General features: G+C 36.1%; 1 protein-coding gene across 2 annotated transcripts in view; it reads right to left on the bottom strand.

Annotated features, from left to right (window-relative positions):
• The window catches only part of LOC119793838 (glutamate receptor ionotropic, kainate 5-like), a 307,049-nt gene that overhangs the window by 29,004 nt on the left and 261,541 nt on the right, over positions 1 to 16,504 (bottom strand). For both annotated transcript variants that reach the window (XM_038301110.1, XM_038301109.1), the window contains 2 exons: positions 5,152 to 5,261; positions 2,980 to 3,153 (listed from right to left, as the gene is read on the bottom strand). In XM_038301110.1, coding sequence (XP_038157038.1) covers positions 2,980 to 3,153; positions 5,152 to 5,261 — 284 coding nt within the window. The remainder of the gene's footprint in view (positions 1 to 2,979; positions 3,154 to 5,151; positions 5,262 to 16,504) is intronic.

Raw genomic sequence — 16,504 nt, 5'->3', positions numbered from 1 at the left:
TCAGAAGATGGTGCTGCTCCTTTTTTCATCCCCATTTCCCTTTCCGTCTCCAGAAGTCACTTAAAGAGGCTGCTGGAGAATAAGTCACCAGGTCAAGATGGTGTCAGCATAAGAGTCCTGAAGCCCTGTGCAGAGTAACCCTGAGGGATCCTACAACACCACTTCAGCCTTAGCGTCTGCCAGGAGCTAGTCCCAGTTTTGTAGAAGACCACCTGTCTTGTTTTGGTCTCCCAAAAAAAAAGAAAAAAGAAAACAGCCATCAATCCACAATGACCACAGACCTGTTGCCCTTATATACAACATCATTAAAGTCTTCTGTTGGTTCACCTAAAGCGCAACAAAGCGGCATATGGAAAGCCAAATTTTGCCTTCCATATTGAACGAGCATATTACATGTCCAGTATAAAACATTTAACTGTTTAAAATGTAAAAACTGCCATGCGCAACCGAGCACATGCTGCTCTGCTGCGCTTACGCGCTGTTACGCACCTGGTGTATATCCCCCTTAAGGCATAGCAAACCAGCATCTTTCAGGATCGTCTGAGCCATCAGACTTGAAGATAACATGATACAACAAACCCTCTGGTTTTTTATACAAGACAGGCAGCATTGTGAGGATCACGTTCTTTGATTTCTCCACTGCATTTAACACGATTCAGCTTGATTGCCATTGTCAGAAACTCCAGACAGCAATCAAAGACTACCCGAAAAACAGTCCAGATGGTGAGATAAACTGTCTAACCAGATAGTCAGCAGCACAGGAGAATGAACTTTCCTCAAGACCTGACCTCAAGAACAAGACAGAATCTGGTTATCTGCTGAAATACTGTACTTGAATGACTTTGCAGTCATTGGGTGTATCAGAGATGGAGAAGAAGCTTAGTGCAATTTTGTGGCATTCTTTAAAAGCAAAAATCTGATCCTGAATGTAATGTAATGTAATGTAAAACAAGAAGACAATATAGATCTGAACATCGAATTGGAACAAGGCAGCAGTATTACCATCATTGGAGAACAGAAGGTGGAATCTAAATACATCAGTGTTTACTAGGACAACAGACTCAACTGGAGATACAACTGTGAAGGTGTTTACAAGAAGAGGTAAATCGAACTGTACAACTCCAGAAAGCTTAGGTACATCAGTGTTTGCAGCAGGATGCTGCATATCTCCTATAAGTCTGTTGTCAAGAAAATCAAATCATTTTAGAATGAGAAATTATTTATAAGCTGAATAGCATTATGGAAAACCCTAAGCTTCGCTCTCATCACACTGTTGAACGACAATAGTGTCTTTAGTCAACAGCTTCTTCAGATCTGCTGTAAGAGCCTGCTACAGAAGATCGGGCCTGCCTACAGTCATCTACAAAGACATGTTGAAGAGGCCCGTACCAGAGTTAGAGTAGTTTGTTTCTCTTTGAAATGAATCAAGTTCTTTATTGCAAAAAAATTCTGATAAAAGATTATAAATTTACAGAGCAAACTAGATTTAATATCAAAATATGACCAATTAAAGATTGCATAGCTTAAAAAGAAATTAGAGATTGAAACCTTAACACCTTGAAAATAAAAAAATTTATAAAAATTATCCGTGATTTACATATCTATTATCAAAAAACTTTCTATGATGATAACTTTCATATATTTTAGATTAAAATATTCTAACAAAACTATCCACCATGAAAATATAAATGCTTAGTTTTTACAATCAAAAATGTTAAAATTAGTAGATTGAATCTATTTATACATTGCAAAGGCAGTGTAAAAATCCATGAAGGAAAACGTTAAGTAAAATATTCATAAACTGTTTTGAAAAAGAGAAGAAAGTTACACACTGAGGGGTAGGGGTCAACTTAAAACTGTTAGAACCAAAGAGAACTCCTTGTGTGTCTCTGTGTATGGGCTATGGCTCTGGAACAGCACAGTACCATAATGGAAACAATTATCATCTATTAATCAATTCAAATACATGTACAGGGAAAGTGTATTGTAAAGCACAGTGCAGATGAGGGTTGATGCAGGTGACAGTGAACAAGAATTTCACAAAGACTGATTAAGTTTTTCTGCTGTAAAATGCAGATCTAAACAAATAACTACTCCTGATGGGATTCATCCCATCCTATTAGGAATGGTAACCATTGTTAGCATCCCTAAATCATTGTTAACTATGGTAATTATTGTAGTATATTACCCTTGAGGTTTTTTTTTTGTGCGCATTGTTGGTAGTTTTAAATCATTGTTACCTGTCTGGTGCCCAATTAAGCTTGAATTTGTGTGTTGTCTTGTAAAAACCACAAATATTTTCAAATGGAAGTGTTTTTCTCTCTTTATTTTGTTTTGTTTTGATGTATGTGTTAAAATTTCTGACAGGATTGCATAAGGAAGCAGCTATTGTGTTTATGCAGACATAGTTGCTCTTTATGGGGGTAACTTAAATGAGTTTTAGGTCTCTCCGCTACCTTTCTGGGCATTTTTACACGTGTTTAATGGTGCATACACTCCCTTTTTAGGAAATATCTGTAAGCTCTTAGAAATATTTATTCAGATTTGTTTTGATAATTCCTATTCAAAATTAATAAACAAATTAACAGTCAAAAAAATTGTTTTTTGGTTTCACACCATGTTTTTTCCATTAATGATTGGAACAGTGCTATTGCTGATCGTATAAGCCAAAATGATTATGTAGGTTTAGTAATATGTTTCTTCAGCCCTTTTCTTAAATAGCAGGTTGTGGTGTAGCAGTAAAGCAGTAAGCTCATTGATGAAGAGCGAATAAAAACCCTTAAATGTTTTAATTCAGGATATTAGGACCTTAGATGTCTCCCTGCTTTTCCCTCTGCATGTTTCATGTCTGGTTACAGCCAGCAAAGGCAATAGGGCAAAAAAAAATTCTGGTTTAAACTTAACTTAATGACTCAGTTTAAATGTCTACCATAAACAATGTCACCAACCAAAAAAAAAAAAACCTCTCATAGTACCAACCAGACTCCGCTAACACAGCGGGTGGACAGGGCACGGGGCATGATCTCCGAGCCTTGCTGCATGAAGCCTCCAACTGGAAACCACAGACTGTTGCCCAGTGTGTACTGGTTCTCCAAGATATCCCGTCGCTCCCGTAGACATGGATGAGGGTTGTACCACTCATAAGGGCTGAGCCTGAAATATAAAGCAGCAGATATGCAAAACACAAGAATTATAACAGTATATATATATATATATATATATATATATATATATATATATATATATATATATATATATATATATATATATATATATATATATATATATATACATATATATATATCAGTACAAGATCAATGGAGGCTGGGGTCTACCACACCAGGCAGGACCCCCAGTGCAGACTGTGCAAAGATGCCTCTGAAACAATACAGCACATAACAGCAGGGTGTAAAATGCAGGCAGGAAGTGCATACATGGAACGCTACAACCAGGTAGCTGTCATAGTGTACAGGAACATCTGCCATGAGTATGGGCTGGAAGTCCCAGGTCAAAATGGAAGACACCTCCTAAGGTAGTTGAGAAAGACCGAGCTAAGATCCTATGGGACTTCAAGATCCAGACTGACAAACAGGTGATGGCTAACCAACCAGACATCGTGTTGATCGACAACCAGCAGAAGAAGGCAGTAGTGATAGATGTGGCAATCCCAAGCGACAGCAACATCAAGAAGAAAGAACACGAGAAGCTTGAGAAATACCAAGGACTGAAGGAGGAGCTAGAAAAGATGTGGAAAGTAAGAGCAGCAGTGGTGCCAGCGGTAATTGGAGCACTGGGGGCTGTGACCCCCAAACTGGGAGATTCCAGGTAAAAAATCAGAGGTCTCTGTCCAGAATTACAACAGGGACAATTAGTTATTAACATCAGGGAAAGGTAGTTTAGATGCTCTTTTGACTTAATACATTAATTCAATTGTTGTTCAGTAATGTCATTTTATTTTTTAATTTAAATAGAGTTAATTGATTTTAAACATTTAATATGTCAAAAGCAAAGGGTCTAAAGGTCCACCTATAATCAGCCATTTTGTTTATTAGTCAGAAACCAAACATCGAATAAACAAAAACATACTAGCATTTTTTTTTGCCCTGCAATGTACTGGCTACCTGTTCAGGTTGTACCCCGCCTCTCATCTGTAGACAGATGGAGATAGACTCCAGCACCTCTCGCGACCCCATTTGGGATAAGCATGACGGGAAATGGATGGATGGATTGAAACTATCATTTTGCTTTTTAGTTTATTGAACCACAAGGAGAAAATGTGAATGGTGAAAAGATATTCTACAGGAGAACTTAATTTTATTCTGTGGAAATAAATGGCTTGAGCAAAAAATGTAACAACTGAAAAACTGAGAGGGTGCTCGCTGTGGGACTGAGGGAGCCTCTACACTACCCAACCAGCTTCATTTTCAACCACCCCATTTCAGCCCCGTAACTATACTACGGATAGGGTACATTTTGCAAGCTAGATGGAAATGAATTGCTGCAAAATCAGGTTGCAGCCTGATTAGACCCACATAGCTTGGATTTTCCATTTTGGACATTTGTACAAAACGTGAGGTATCCAGGAAAGAGAGAACTCCAGGGTCAGATTACCTGTCAAAAATATGCTAATTGTAACTGAGCCCTCTTGTTTTCATTTTCGTTTGGTGACAAAATAATAAATAAAAAGATGCAATTGGATAATGTTTATTATCACTTTTCTGATTTTCGGCCAATAAACAAAAATAAAAGCCGGCCATTATGTTTAGTTTCAAGCAACAACAAAAAAAGCCATCATATGCACACACCCCTAAAGGGCAAACAGTGGTTCACAGAAGGACACACAAAAATGTAATAAAAAAAATATAAAGATATAAAAATATATAAAATATGAAGCTCAAATAAAACTTGGACCAAACTGGACATATTTCTCTCAGAAAGAAGGTAAAGTTACTTCATTGTGTTTTTGATTATTAAGGTTATTTTTTTCACTTGGAATACATGTTTGCAGTTGTAATCAGCAAAGGATGAACTCTTTTTAACCCAATCAGATAAGACAATTGTAAATCCATTCAAAACTAAGGAAAAGGGAAAATTAGAAAAATATGAAAGCAATGATACACTTCAACTGAAACTGTTAGAAAGGTTTCATACCTGGCAGCAAGAAAGAGAACACAGCTGACGGCGAGGTAGGCCAACAGCATGAAAAGCCAAACAGCTGGAGAAAACGGGTCCAGAAAAGAAAAGTAACCTGGTTTACGAGCCTGAAACAAAAACATAAAGATACATTCTTAGGATTGACAGCATCATTGAGCCCCCTTACTTATACGTCATGTATGTAGTCTACCAGAAGGTTAAAGCTGCCTGAATCTCACAAGGTGTTTTTTTTTTTTTTGCAAGATTGCAGCAGATATCTGTAATGGCCTGCAATCACAAAAAAAAAAAAAAATGTCAGGTACATCTCGAATAAAATAAAAAACTTAATAGAAGTAAGAGTTAACAGAACAGTTACATGTTTACTTTGGAAAGATATAAAGCAGAAACATGATATGGAAGATGATCAATGACAGACCGAGTAATTTATACTAAAAGGAAATATTTATAGATGTTAAGGCCTAGAATGACTAGGCCCGAAGCACAGAGTAAGAGAAATCTACATCCAATGAGAATTGATAGGCCTATACTTGATACTGAGGGACACGTAGATACTGACAAATAATGCAGTAGGGGAAAAATGAATACAGAGAAACTGAGGAAGGAAGACTAATTAATACAGCTGGGCTGAGATGTGCAGAGACTTCTAACCAAGGGGAAAAGATAGACACTGAAAGTAGAGAAATAAATCAAGATGAAAAGAACAGAACACATCGATACACTAATAAGGCAAGACCTTTTAAAACATAATAAAACAATTGAAAGGAAGAAAACACAAACAATAGAGACCCAAATCCTAACACCCAAATAGGGATGATCATATCTTTACGATTTCTGCTCTAGCTTGGTAGCATCTTACATCATATTCCTTATCTGATGACATCACATGAACGTAATAGCACATTGAGATAATATGCGTGCCAAAGATTATCTGAAAAACAGAGCATTAACACAATGAGACGTACTGATGAATTGGAAGCAGCAGTAAACATTAGTTCAGGCTGTTCAGCACCAGGGGGCAAGAGCGCTGATATACACGAGATGTCTTCACTAATGTGTATGTGTCAGTCAACAGCTTAGGCAATTAAATAGATTAAAATCTTTTAATGTGCTTGTAAGCTTTGTAGACACATGCAGCATGTCTATGTGTGTTTATTATGTATACAAAGCAGATTATGTGCTGCCAGACATAAATGTATTGTATCGGTAATTACATTAAGATCACCAAGTCGGCCTAAGATTAAATTGTGTTTTGTTTTTTTAATTTGTCGGACTTTTACCTAAATCCTACAGCAAATGCAATATTTAAAGTTTATTATTTGAATGCCGCACACAAAAAACAACTAATTTATTCAATGTCTCTGTTGTTCTGTTTAAATTATGTTTATTGCCAAGAAAACAGATAATACAGTAGGACAAAAAAAAAGCCACGTATTCATAACATGAAAATAAGGAAAGGTTAGTAGTATGAGTTAGGATAGTCATGGGGATCACATCTAATTTCAATTAAACTTTCATGTATAGCTGTTATTTTGATTTAATCAAATTGCTCTTGGATTATTACTTTTGTGTAAAAATAGTCAATCTGTCCTCAAACAGTTTTACAATTTCTTTAAGTTTAAATAATACTGCTCATCCCGGTGGGAATACGTCATTAATGAGACACGTGTAAACCTTCAAAATTTCTTTTTTCAAACCAGTCACTAGATCAGTCACCAAACTGCACTGGCAGTGCAGGAGAATGCAAGCGGGATACAAGTAGGACAGCTGTGGGACACTCAAAATCCACTCAGAGCTTAAAGACTCCAAGATGCTTGGCAGTTATCTAAAATCTCCAAAATCTGTTTGCATCTCACATTCTCTGGCATTGATGTCGACAGAAAAAAAGCACAATTCTGACACCAGTCCAATGGTGATTCCCTTCCTCAGGGTAAGCTTTTCAGGTTAAGATTTTTCAGGCTTATCTCTGCGATGTAAAATAAAGCCTTTAATGTCTCTGCAGAGCTTTAACTGCATGAAGTCTCCTAAATGCTATCAGCAGGTGGCAGTTAAGCCAGCATCAGTCCTAAAATGTGGGTAATATTAGCCTTATTGGCAAGATACAAAAATCTGAATTAAAATGTGTATTACTTAAGTTGAAATATAAATCGTACTGTTCAAAAACAATTTTGTAGAAGTTAGGGTATCAACTTCAGCTTTGTACTGAAGTAAAAGTGTAAAGGTACCATTTTTAAAACTACTGAAAGTATAAAAGTAAAAGTAATGCAAGAAAAAATATTAAGGATAGATGCTTTAATGCACTACCCTGTTAAAGAGGTATTTTTCTACAATTCTGGATAGTAATTTTCTTATACTAAATTTTCTTAGTTTTATTATGGAGGACAAACTCTGCCATATTTAAAAAAAAAACAGAAATAAATAAATGCTCAATAAATATATAAGCATACAATTAAATGCCAACAAAAATAAAATAAACAAATAAATGTAACTAGAAATTAAATTATACAGTGAGACATAAATGTATATAACTCTTTTAATTAGTTTCTTTATTTATTTGCCTTTGTAATATTTACCTTATTTATTTTTTTGTCCTTTATAATCTTCAACTTTATTTTTTAATTACCTATATTTTTAAGTATTTATTTATGTGCATGTTATAATATTTTTGTCTGTTTTATTCTTCCTTTGCATTTTTTTACCTTAGTTATTTCTTCGCAGCTGTTTATTTCTAGCTGCTCTTTTTACATTTCTGCCTGTCGTATTTACATTTCTGTATGCATTTCTGTCTCATTATGCAAATGAGGGGGGGGGGTGTCCTAGAGTGTCAACTTCTGCTCATTGGTTGGCGGCCCATCTTTTTCACTCACAGAGCAGTTGAGTATTAAGAGAGTATTAAGTTAAATGTTCTCTTGTCTGTTGCTGTTGTTCAATAAAAGTATGTTTTAAGATCATTTGAGGCAAGAACATTATACTTTTAAGCCCATTCACAGATTTAATGCATAATTTAAAAGAAAATGTTCCGAACTTCAGAGGACCGCGGCAACCAGCGGAGCTCTGAAGCTAACGGCAGCCAGGTCTAACCGCAGCCCTTCTGCAGCGGCCCTCTCTCGGCATAGCCGTGTGTGACCGCTGGCTATGATGGCGAATTTTAGTTGTATTTGGCAAAGTTTGGCAAAGTCCCTACTGGCGATCTATTGACTTCAGACTCGACAACAGACTCTCCTCCTGTAGATTCGACCGATGTAGTAAAATGCTAACCAACACGCTTCACACACGGCTATGCCCAGAGAGGGCCGCTGTCTTACTGTCTTTGTGTGGACTTTCCATTGTCTTCCTGCAGAACTGTTGCACTCAAATCTATGCCCTCACCCTGAGCCTCTTACCTCTAAACCTAACTAAAACGCAGTTCACACCTTAAACCTTTCCTCATTCCTAGAAATACCGCTGAATCTCCAAAATGTAGCTTATTTCTGGGAAATTGCTACCACTAAGATAAATAAATGGCCACACACAAAAACTAACCTAAAATCTTGAAACTGTAACTTTAATAAAGATGTTTTTTTGTTTTTGTTTTTTTATCTCAGCATGTTTTTTGTGTTGTAACTGTAACTGCAAAGCAGAAGGCATACTCATCTGCAAGCATGTCAACATACTGTATTTAGTAAGTCAGAATTGAAAATGGTGAAAAAAAAATCTACATACGTAAAACTTCCACTGAAAAGATTATAAAATAAACCTTCATGGAAAAAGGTTTAAAAGGCTTATAGTTGCTTTTACCTTGTGATCCGCTAGCAGATAAAACCATCCAATATGTGTGTGTGCCAGCATCAAGATGCACTGTCTCCTAACCCATACAGAGCTGTGCACTTAGGAGCAGCAGCCTGGTGTTTAACAAAGTGAATTTATCGTGCCTCAGTTCAAATCCTCCAGCTCAGGCTCTACGTTGAGGCAGGAGTTCTCATACTGATTGAGACGATGGATCTCTCACAGCACATCACTGCAAGAGCATAAATTGCTGCTGCAGGCCGTTACTGTGAGTAAAAACGTGCTCTCGGTCAGCTTAATCTCTAAATAAACACTTAAGAAAATGCAGCTGGGACACTGCTGTGTGAGCAGGGCTTTGCTGTACACACATTAAGCAGCTGACTGATCACTGAGTCAATAAACTGATGCTGTCGCTGTGGACTGGATCAAACATGGTGGACAGATGGTTGAGGTGCATACTAATGAGCTGCAGATGTACATTATCTGCTGACAGGGAGCATGCCGCCATCATGATCCTTCCCTCAAGGAGATGGGAGTCAATCTTTCAAAGATAATAGTAAATAAAAGAACTGCTTTCATTATTAATTGTTGCTAGATACGACTTGGCCCCCTGATTTCCATTTGGTTTAGTTTCCCTGGATTAAAAGCTGCAGCAATTCTGAAGGTACACAACATGCCTTATGTTTCCTCACAGTTCCAATCTTCTAATGTTTCATTTCAAATGTTAAATACTAAAATAATATATGTATATTTATTAGCACTTTTTTTATAGGAACTTTTTATCTTTATTTTACCTTTATTCAACGGACTAATAGTGCACAAAACATAAACCTTCAAGACAGCACACACACTATTTCAATGCCAGTGTTCCTAAAGAGACGACTGGTAGGATATGACCAGTGTTGGGTACGTTACTTTGAAAAAGTAATTAGTTATAGTTACTAGTTACTTCTCCCAAAAAGTAACTGAGTTACTAACTGAGTTACTCCACAATAAAAGTAACTAGTTACTAGTAAAAGTAACTATTGCGTTACTTTTGCGTTTCTCGCCCCCGTAACCCTCACCACCCGGCCCCCACCTTCTCGCGGTGTGTTTCTAAAGCCAGCTGAATAGAGCGAACGACAAAGACAAGAACCTGCAGAGAGTTTAGCATTTATTGCAACTCAACAGGAAACGCGCATGCTCGCTAAAGGCGCGAGCATGCGCGTTTCCTGTTGAGTGTGCGTTGAATCGTGCCCCCTGCGCTGTGCGGAGATGCAGAGGAAACCGTGTGTGATGGGGAAACGCAGCTCGACGTAACACAAGTATTTCCATCAAGAAAACGCTGTTGCTGCTGGATCATCCTCACTCTCCATCTCTCTGTGTGTGCTGTACGTTAACACCCGCCAGCAGAAACACCCACCTACCCAACTGACAGACGGAATCTCACTATACATCAGCCATTCTCATCCTCCCCTCTCTCATGACAAGGCGCGCACCTCTTGATGACCTAAAAAATAATCTTTAATATCTCTTAAACAAAAGTAGCACAAACAATATTTTTTTCTGCACAAATCTGCACTAACGTTGCACTAACCATTCAGTCTATTTGCAGAGTTTTTTGACGTGGGTGGGGTGTCAGCTTCACGCAGCTGCGCACGAGTCTTATCATGAAAAAAGGTTCATTGTGCGACCTGAGTAATGCGCAGTAACGAGGTGTCTGCAATGGTAACTGCGTTATAGTTACAGTCAAAGTAATTAGTTAGATTACTCGTTACTAAAACAAGGTAACGGCGTTAGTAACGCCGTTACTTTCAACGCCGTTAGTCCCATCACTGGATATGACACTGGCAGAAGGATGTGAAGACAGACAATTAGCCCCAGATAACGATGCACTGCCTTTGAATATGTCCATTATATATCCATCGCTCTGTGAGACCATTCTTTGTGTAACCTACTTTACAATTTCCTGTTATGTTTTTTGCACCTTTTTCAAAATTGCCTTTTAGTCTGTGCAGATTACAGAGTTAACTTTAAAAAAAAAAATGTTTTAATTAAATCCGCACCCTCTGCAAGGAAGCTGGAACGAGACATCACTAGCCTCTGCAGTTCCATCTCTATCTCCTCATATAAACCTAGTCTGTGGTTTCTTAAAGTTTTTTCTTTACACATTTGAATGAAATCATATCAAAACACAAAAACATGCAAAAACAGGCAAAGTAAATATGTTTATTAAAGACTCTCAAGGGTTATTTTATAAATGTTGATTACGTTTTGGGCATTTTAGGTGACAGTTTGTTGGAATGACTTCACAAAGTATTAGATTAGTACAGCTTACATGGGAACCCTGGTAAGGATATTTTTTTTTCACCATTAAAAAAATAGGTATATATATTTAAAAAAAAAATGAATCTAACTTATAAACACCTATAAAACTATCCAAATCTTTGGTTTCACTTTACTTGACTATAAATCCACAGAATTTTCATACTTATACATACGAGGAATGTCTTTTGTCACGTCCCCACATTAACCATTCAAGACCATTTCAAACAGGGTCAGGCAGTCATGTTGAAATATTATGGTTTAAGGCAGGATGTAGTTGTGACAAAAGCATGAGCTCTTGATCCCTCAGCTTAAACATTAAGTACATGGGAGCTCAGGAGGACATACTGTACATGTAGGCTGTTATCACATCTGTTTTGTCGTAGTCTCCAATTTTATGTTTAAAATAGGAACAGTAAGAGTGTTTCCAGTTTTTAGTGGTTTCTTATGGCGACTGCTGCTATTTTTTTTCCTTCATTAATGTGATTGGAAAAATAATAAACTTTTGTTGGAAGGTATGAGGTGTTCCTTTGCCCAATTAGCTCAGAACATACTGCTAAATGTCTCCAAACAAGTTTGATTAGAGTAGTCTTAGATTAACAATGTGTTGAACTAAACCTAAATGCTGCACACTATTAAAGCCAGGAGACAAAAATATGAATAAAAAAAAAAAAAAAAAAATCAGATTTTTCTTTGAAGTGCAGAAATAGCTGTTAAAGCCCTGAAACAACAACCAAATATCTTTTCTTTGTCCATTTGTTCTGTTTTTTTTTGTTTTTTTTTCTTTAGCTCAGTATTCACCTGGTTTTTATTTAAGGCATTAATTATGTTTCCATGGAAATAATCAAGTCTAAAAGAAATATGATGGACTTGCATGATATGTGTTCACTTTTAGTAGCTTTGTAGTCCAGTCCTTTTCCAAGACCTAGGCATCTTCACTAGTGTCAGATTAAAGTAATCTTACATGACATTTGATTAATTTTGCTTCCTAAAAAATATTTTTCTTCCTTTTATGTTAAAATACTTGGAGAGAAGAAGACAGCAGCCCATCTACAAAGCTGCTTGCAGCCATATTGATTAAATTGCATCAGCCCATCAGGTAAAGAGGCTTTAAAAGAAGAAATCTTTTTGGCTGTTTTTTCTATTAGATATGTGGCTGTTTTATTTAGTTTGTCTACTTCTTATGAAGTCAAATGAAAAAATATTTTATTTGAAGCATTTATATATATATATATATATATATATATATATATATATATATATATATATATATATATATATATATATATATATATATATATATATATATATATATATAGTGCTCATGGAGTTAAAAAGCTCTACGTAAAAACCGGTGGTAAAATCAGATAAGACAAAGGCCATCACTAATTTAAAGAACAAAAAATAGAACAAATAATAACATTTTAAATGACTCAGTTTTAAATAACCTAATTTCAATACCCACTTTTGACATTCTACAATATGTTGTAATTATAAATATCACAAAAAGCAATAAAGCTCTGTGATGTTCCTCTTTCAGGCCTAAATACTTAAGGCATGGTCTCCCTTTGCTTAAGCATGAACCGTGGCATTTTAAGCAAAATTGATTTTCTGATTTAAGGGTTCTAGGGCACAATAAGAGGTGTACAGCCAGAAGGAAGTGAATGCAAAGTAAAGGGGAGAAAGAGCATGTAGTGATTTAAAAGCAATCAATGAAATGTTTAATCAAAAGGAAAGCAAGCCCGACTCAACCAGTAGTGGTGTGATGTATTCCCTTGGTGCATTTGTTGGAGAGCTGATGCTGCATTTTGCATCACTTGCCCTGAGAAACCACCTCATTGTTTTGGTAAATACCCACTAATCTGCAGGATTCTAGTTGATAAGATTTGATAAATAGAAAACATGCGGGCCGGTATGGATCTCTGACAAAATTAAAACTTATAATTTAAAAAAACTATAATTTCATAGTATTATGATATTGTCAACATTTCAAAGAAGATAACGTGATCCAATTGTTTTTATATAATTACAATCATGACTGCATCATTAGTAGTCTAAGGTTTATACACTTTTTTTTTTTACATTTGATTTTGATGTGAAAAAATGTTTGTAGACATATTTTCTACTTTTGCTAATTGTAGCTTTATTTAAGCCAGCTGTTTGGCAGTGCAGAGGCAACAGGGGACATTTTTATTTAATCTTTTTAAGACATTAATTCTTAACGAAGAGAATTAGTTCCACTTTAGATATAGCAATTATCGAAAATTCTGAGTCAGTTCTCTGAATTCTTTTAAATTGTAGATAAAATCAAATGCAAAAAAATATTTTTTTAGTAAGATGACCTTTGATAGTGCTGCACTTAATATCAATAAGGTATTATTATTACATTATATTACATTTATACATTCTCTATAGTAGGGATGGGCGATATGTTATCGTGTGCGATATATCGTCAAAGAAATTCCTCATGGTAACAATTTGTCATTTTGCGATAAAAACGATAAACTCCCGCCGGTGACGTATACTGCGCGTGACAGACCTGCAATCCAACTCACGTGCGACCCATGCGCAAACAACAAGCATGGCGGAAGGTGGAGGAGACGTGCCCCAAGACCTGGTTCCTAAAAGAGGCTCCAGCTCCATTATCTGGAACTGGTTTGGATTTAAAAAGTCTGATACGGAGCAGAAAGTTGTAATATGCAAAGTTTGCAGACAACCTGTGACGACAAAGGACAGCAACACTACCAATTTATTTCACCACCTAAAACACAAACACAAACCGGAATATGATGCTAGTCAGAAGATGCGCTGCGATGCAGCAGAAGCCTCGACTTCGAAAACCTCTGTTAAGAAACCGACTGCCACTCAAACAAAACTTGCCGACGCGTTTGCTCACTCCACACCATATGACAGCCAAAGCTAGCGATGGAAAGAGTTAACAGAGGCCGTTGCATTTTGCCTGGCTTAAGATATGTTGCCGCTTCAATCACAGATTGAGAGGTATTTCAGTTTTTATATTCTTTTTAAATTTATTGAAATTATTTATTTTTATTTCATCGTTTAGCATGCTGACGATCCTGCTAGTCTTATTTGTACATTCTTGCACAAAGAAGTATTTCAGGTTTTACATGTTTGTTGGAATTTATTGAAATTATTTATTTCTATTTTAGTATTTAGATTTTTCAGTTTTTTTCCCTTTATTTTTCATGCCATTTGCACATTTTTGTAGCCCAACAGCAAAAAAAGGTTGTTACAGGTTGATATAACATTTGAATTTTATTTTTAGTGAAGTGAGTGTAATGTATGTTAGAACTTGCACTGGTATTTATTTATCCAATATATGGCATGTTCCAGCATCCATTTATATTAGGAGGTGATTACTGATTAGTTTTAATTTTCAGTGAAATACTTTTAAGTTCTGTTTCTCAATTTATCAGGTTGAATTTACAGTTGCAGTACTTTGCAACTTTTATAAGCCAAGTTATATTTGCTGTGTAGCATTTAAATAAATGTGAAATTTGTTCTCATATTTCAGGCTTGTTTGATTGGTTTGATACATTAGGCTGATATTGTGTTTTTGATGTGTTTTTTATCGTCACTTATCGTTATCGTGGTAAAACCTAGAAATTATCGTGATAAATTTTTTAGTTCATATCGCCCATCCCTACTCTATAGTCCTGAAAGCCAAAACCATGAAATCAACACTGTGGATAAAGATGAAAGATTGAGCGTTCACTAAAAGGTTTTATCTATCTTCAGAAAACATTTAAAAAACATTACAAAAAAATCCATAAGAAGTGGCACGGGGCTTCTTTTTCCCCAAAGTATAATCATGCAGGATTTAAAGACTTCACAATCGTCACATATCTCACATCTTGAATCCGTAGGTTTCTCAGAAACTGGAAAAATTGAAGCGTATTCCAGTCAGTAAGCATTCAGCGTTATATATCCTCCATCAGAAGCTAAAAATCCTATTCTAAAGTAGCAGCTCTGCTCACACCTCCCCGTTATTATAATAAACTAAAAAAAAAGGGAACGGAAAAAGAAAACCATGCCCTCTATTTGTGTTTACCGGTGTGCTTTTATCTAATCTACCGCATCTCCCCCCCAACATACACCACAACCTCTTCTTTTTCAGTGTTTATTGAAATATTTTCTGTTCCTTTGTTGGAGACTCAGAATGACTGTATGACCTCGGTCGAGTACCTGTCAGCAAATACAGCAGCAGAGCTTGTACTGAGAAGGTAGCTTCTGATACATCTTTTTACCTCTGAAGTCATCAAGTCAAACACACAGAGAGGTTGCAGGCATAAATCTGGATCGGGTGCAGACACCCCATTCTCCAGTCTGTAAAAGTTTAGCACCAACTCTCAAAGGAACAGTAAAACACCCTATATTCCAAAGCTTAACATAGTTTTGTAGATTGTAAACCTGAGTAGAACTAAGAGCATCTTTATACATCTATAGCAGAGTCTACGTTTTTCTTCATATTTCCCTACCAAATTATAATAAGACCTCTGTTTTCAAAAAAGATCAGTAAATGGTGGGCCGTGTTTTTTTTTTTTTTTTTTTTAATAGATAATGAAATAAGGATTTGGGTCAAGAACATTTTTTTGTTTCGCTTTTTTAAATTTCTTAATTTAAAATAAGTTATATTTTTTCTTGAACTGAGGAGGAAAGTGAGAAACTTAGCCAGTGGAACAAGACAATTTACATTTGAAATAAGAAAAAAACAATTGCATTGTCTTATTTCAAGTGCATATTATCTAATTATATTGTTTTAATAGTAAAAATACTCATACCTTTGGCAAATCATACCCTTAAATTAAGGGTAAATGCACTTAATTTAAGATGCTTTTTTACTTATTTCTATATTGTTTTTTGCAGTGTATGTTTTAACAACATTGAAACCGTAACTCTGGCTACAGGTTTATGATTGTGTTCCTGTCAGGTTGAGTGGAGGTTTGAAGAGGACCCAAATGCAGAGACAGAAGCTGAGGTGGTTTCTTGCAGATTTAATGACCAAAAGATAGCAAGTGAAGCAAAACTACACAAAAAAAACAAAACAAAAAAAAAAACAGGAGACATCCAGGAAAACACACAAGGAGCAAGGAATGACAAGAAAGCAGCAAAAAGTAACTGAAGAGGAGGAGTATATATATGCCAGACAGAACAAAGAATGAGGTAATCAACTGATGGGGAGCAGGTGTGGAGAGAAGGATCCAGAAGGGAGATAGGGGAAAATAGACTAACACAAGAGGGCAACAGAGGGTAAACAAAAAAA

Source organism: Cyprinodon tularosa, unplaced genomic scaffold (genome assembly GCF_016077235.1).
Source record: "Cyprinodon tularosa strain WSP-4 unplaced genomic scaffold, ASM1607723v1 ctg460, whole genome shotgun sequence".
Taxonomy (NCBI): domain Eukaryota; kingdom Metazoa; phylum Chordata; class Actinopteri; order Cyprinodontiformes; family Cyprinodontidae; genus Cyprinodon; species Cyprinodon tularosa.
The sequence above is the reverse complement of the archived record's forward strand: the minus strand, read 5'-3'. Positions and strand labels throughout refer to the sequence as shown.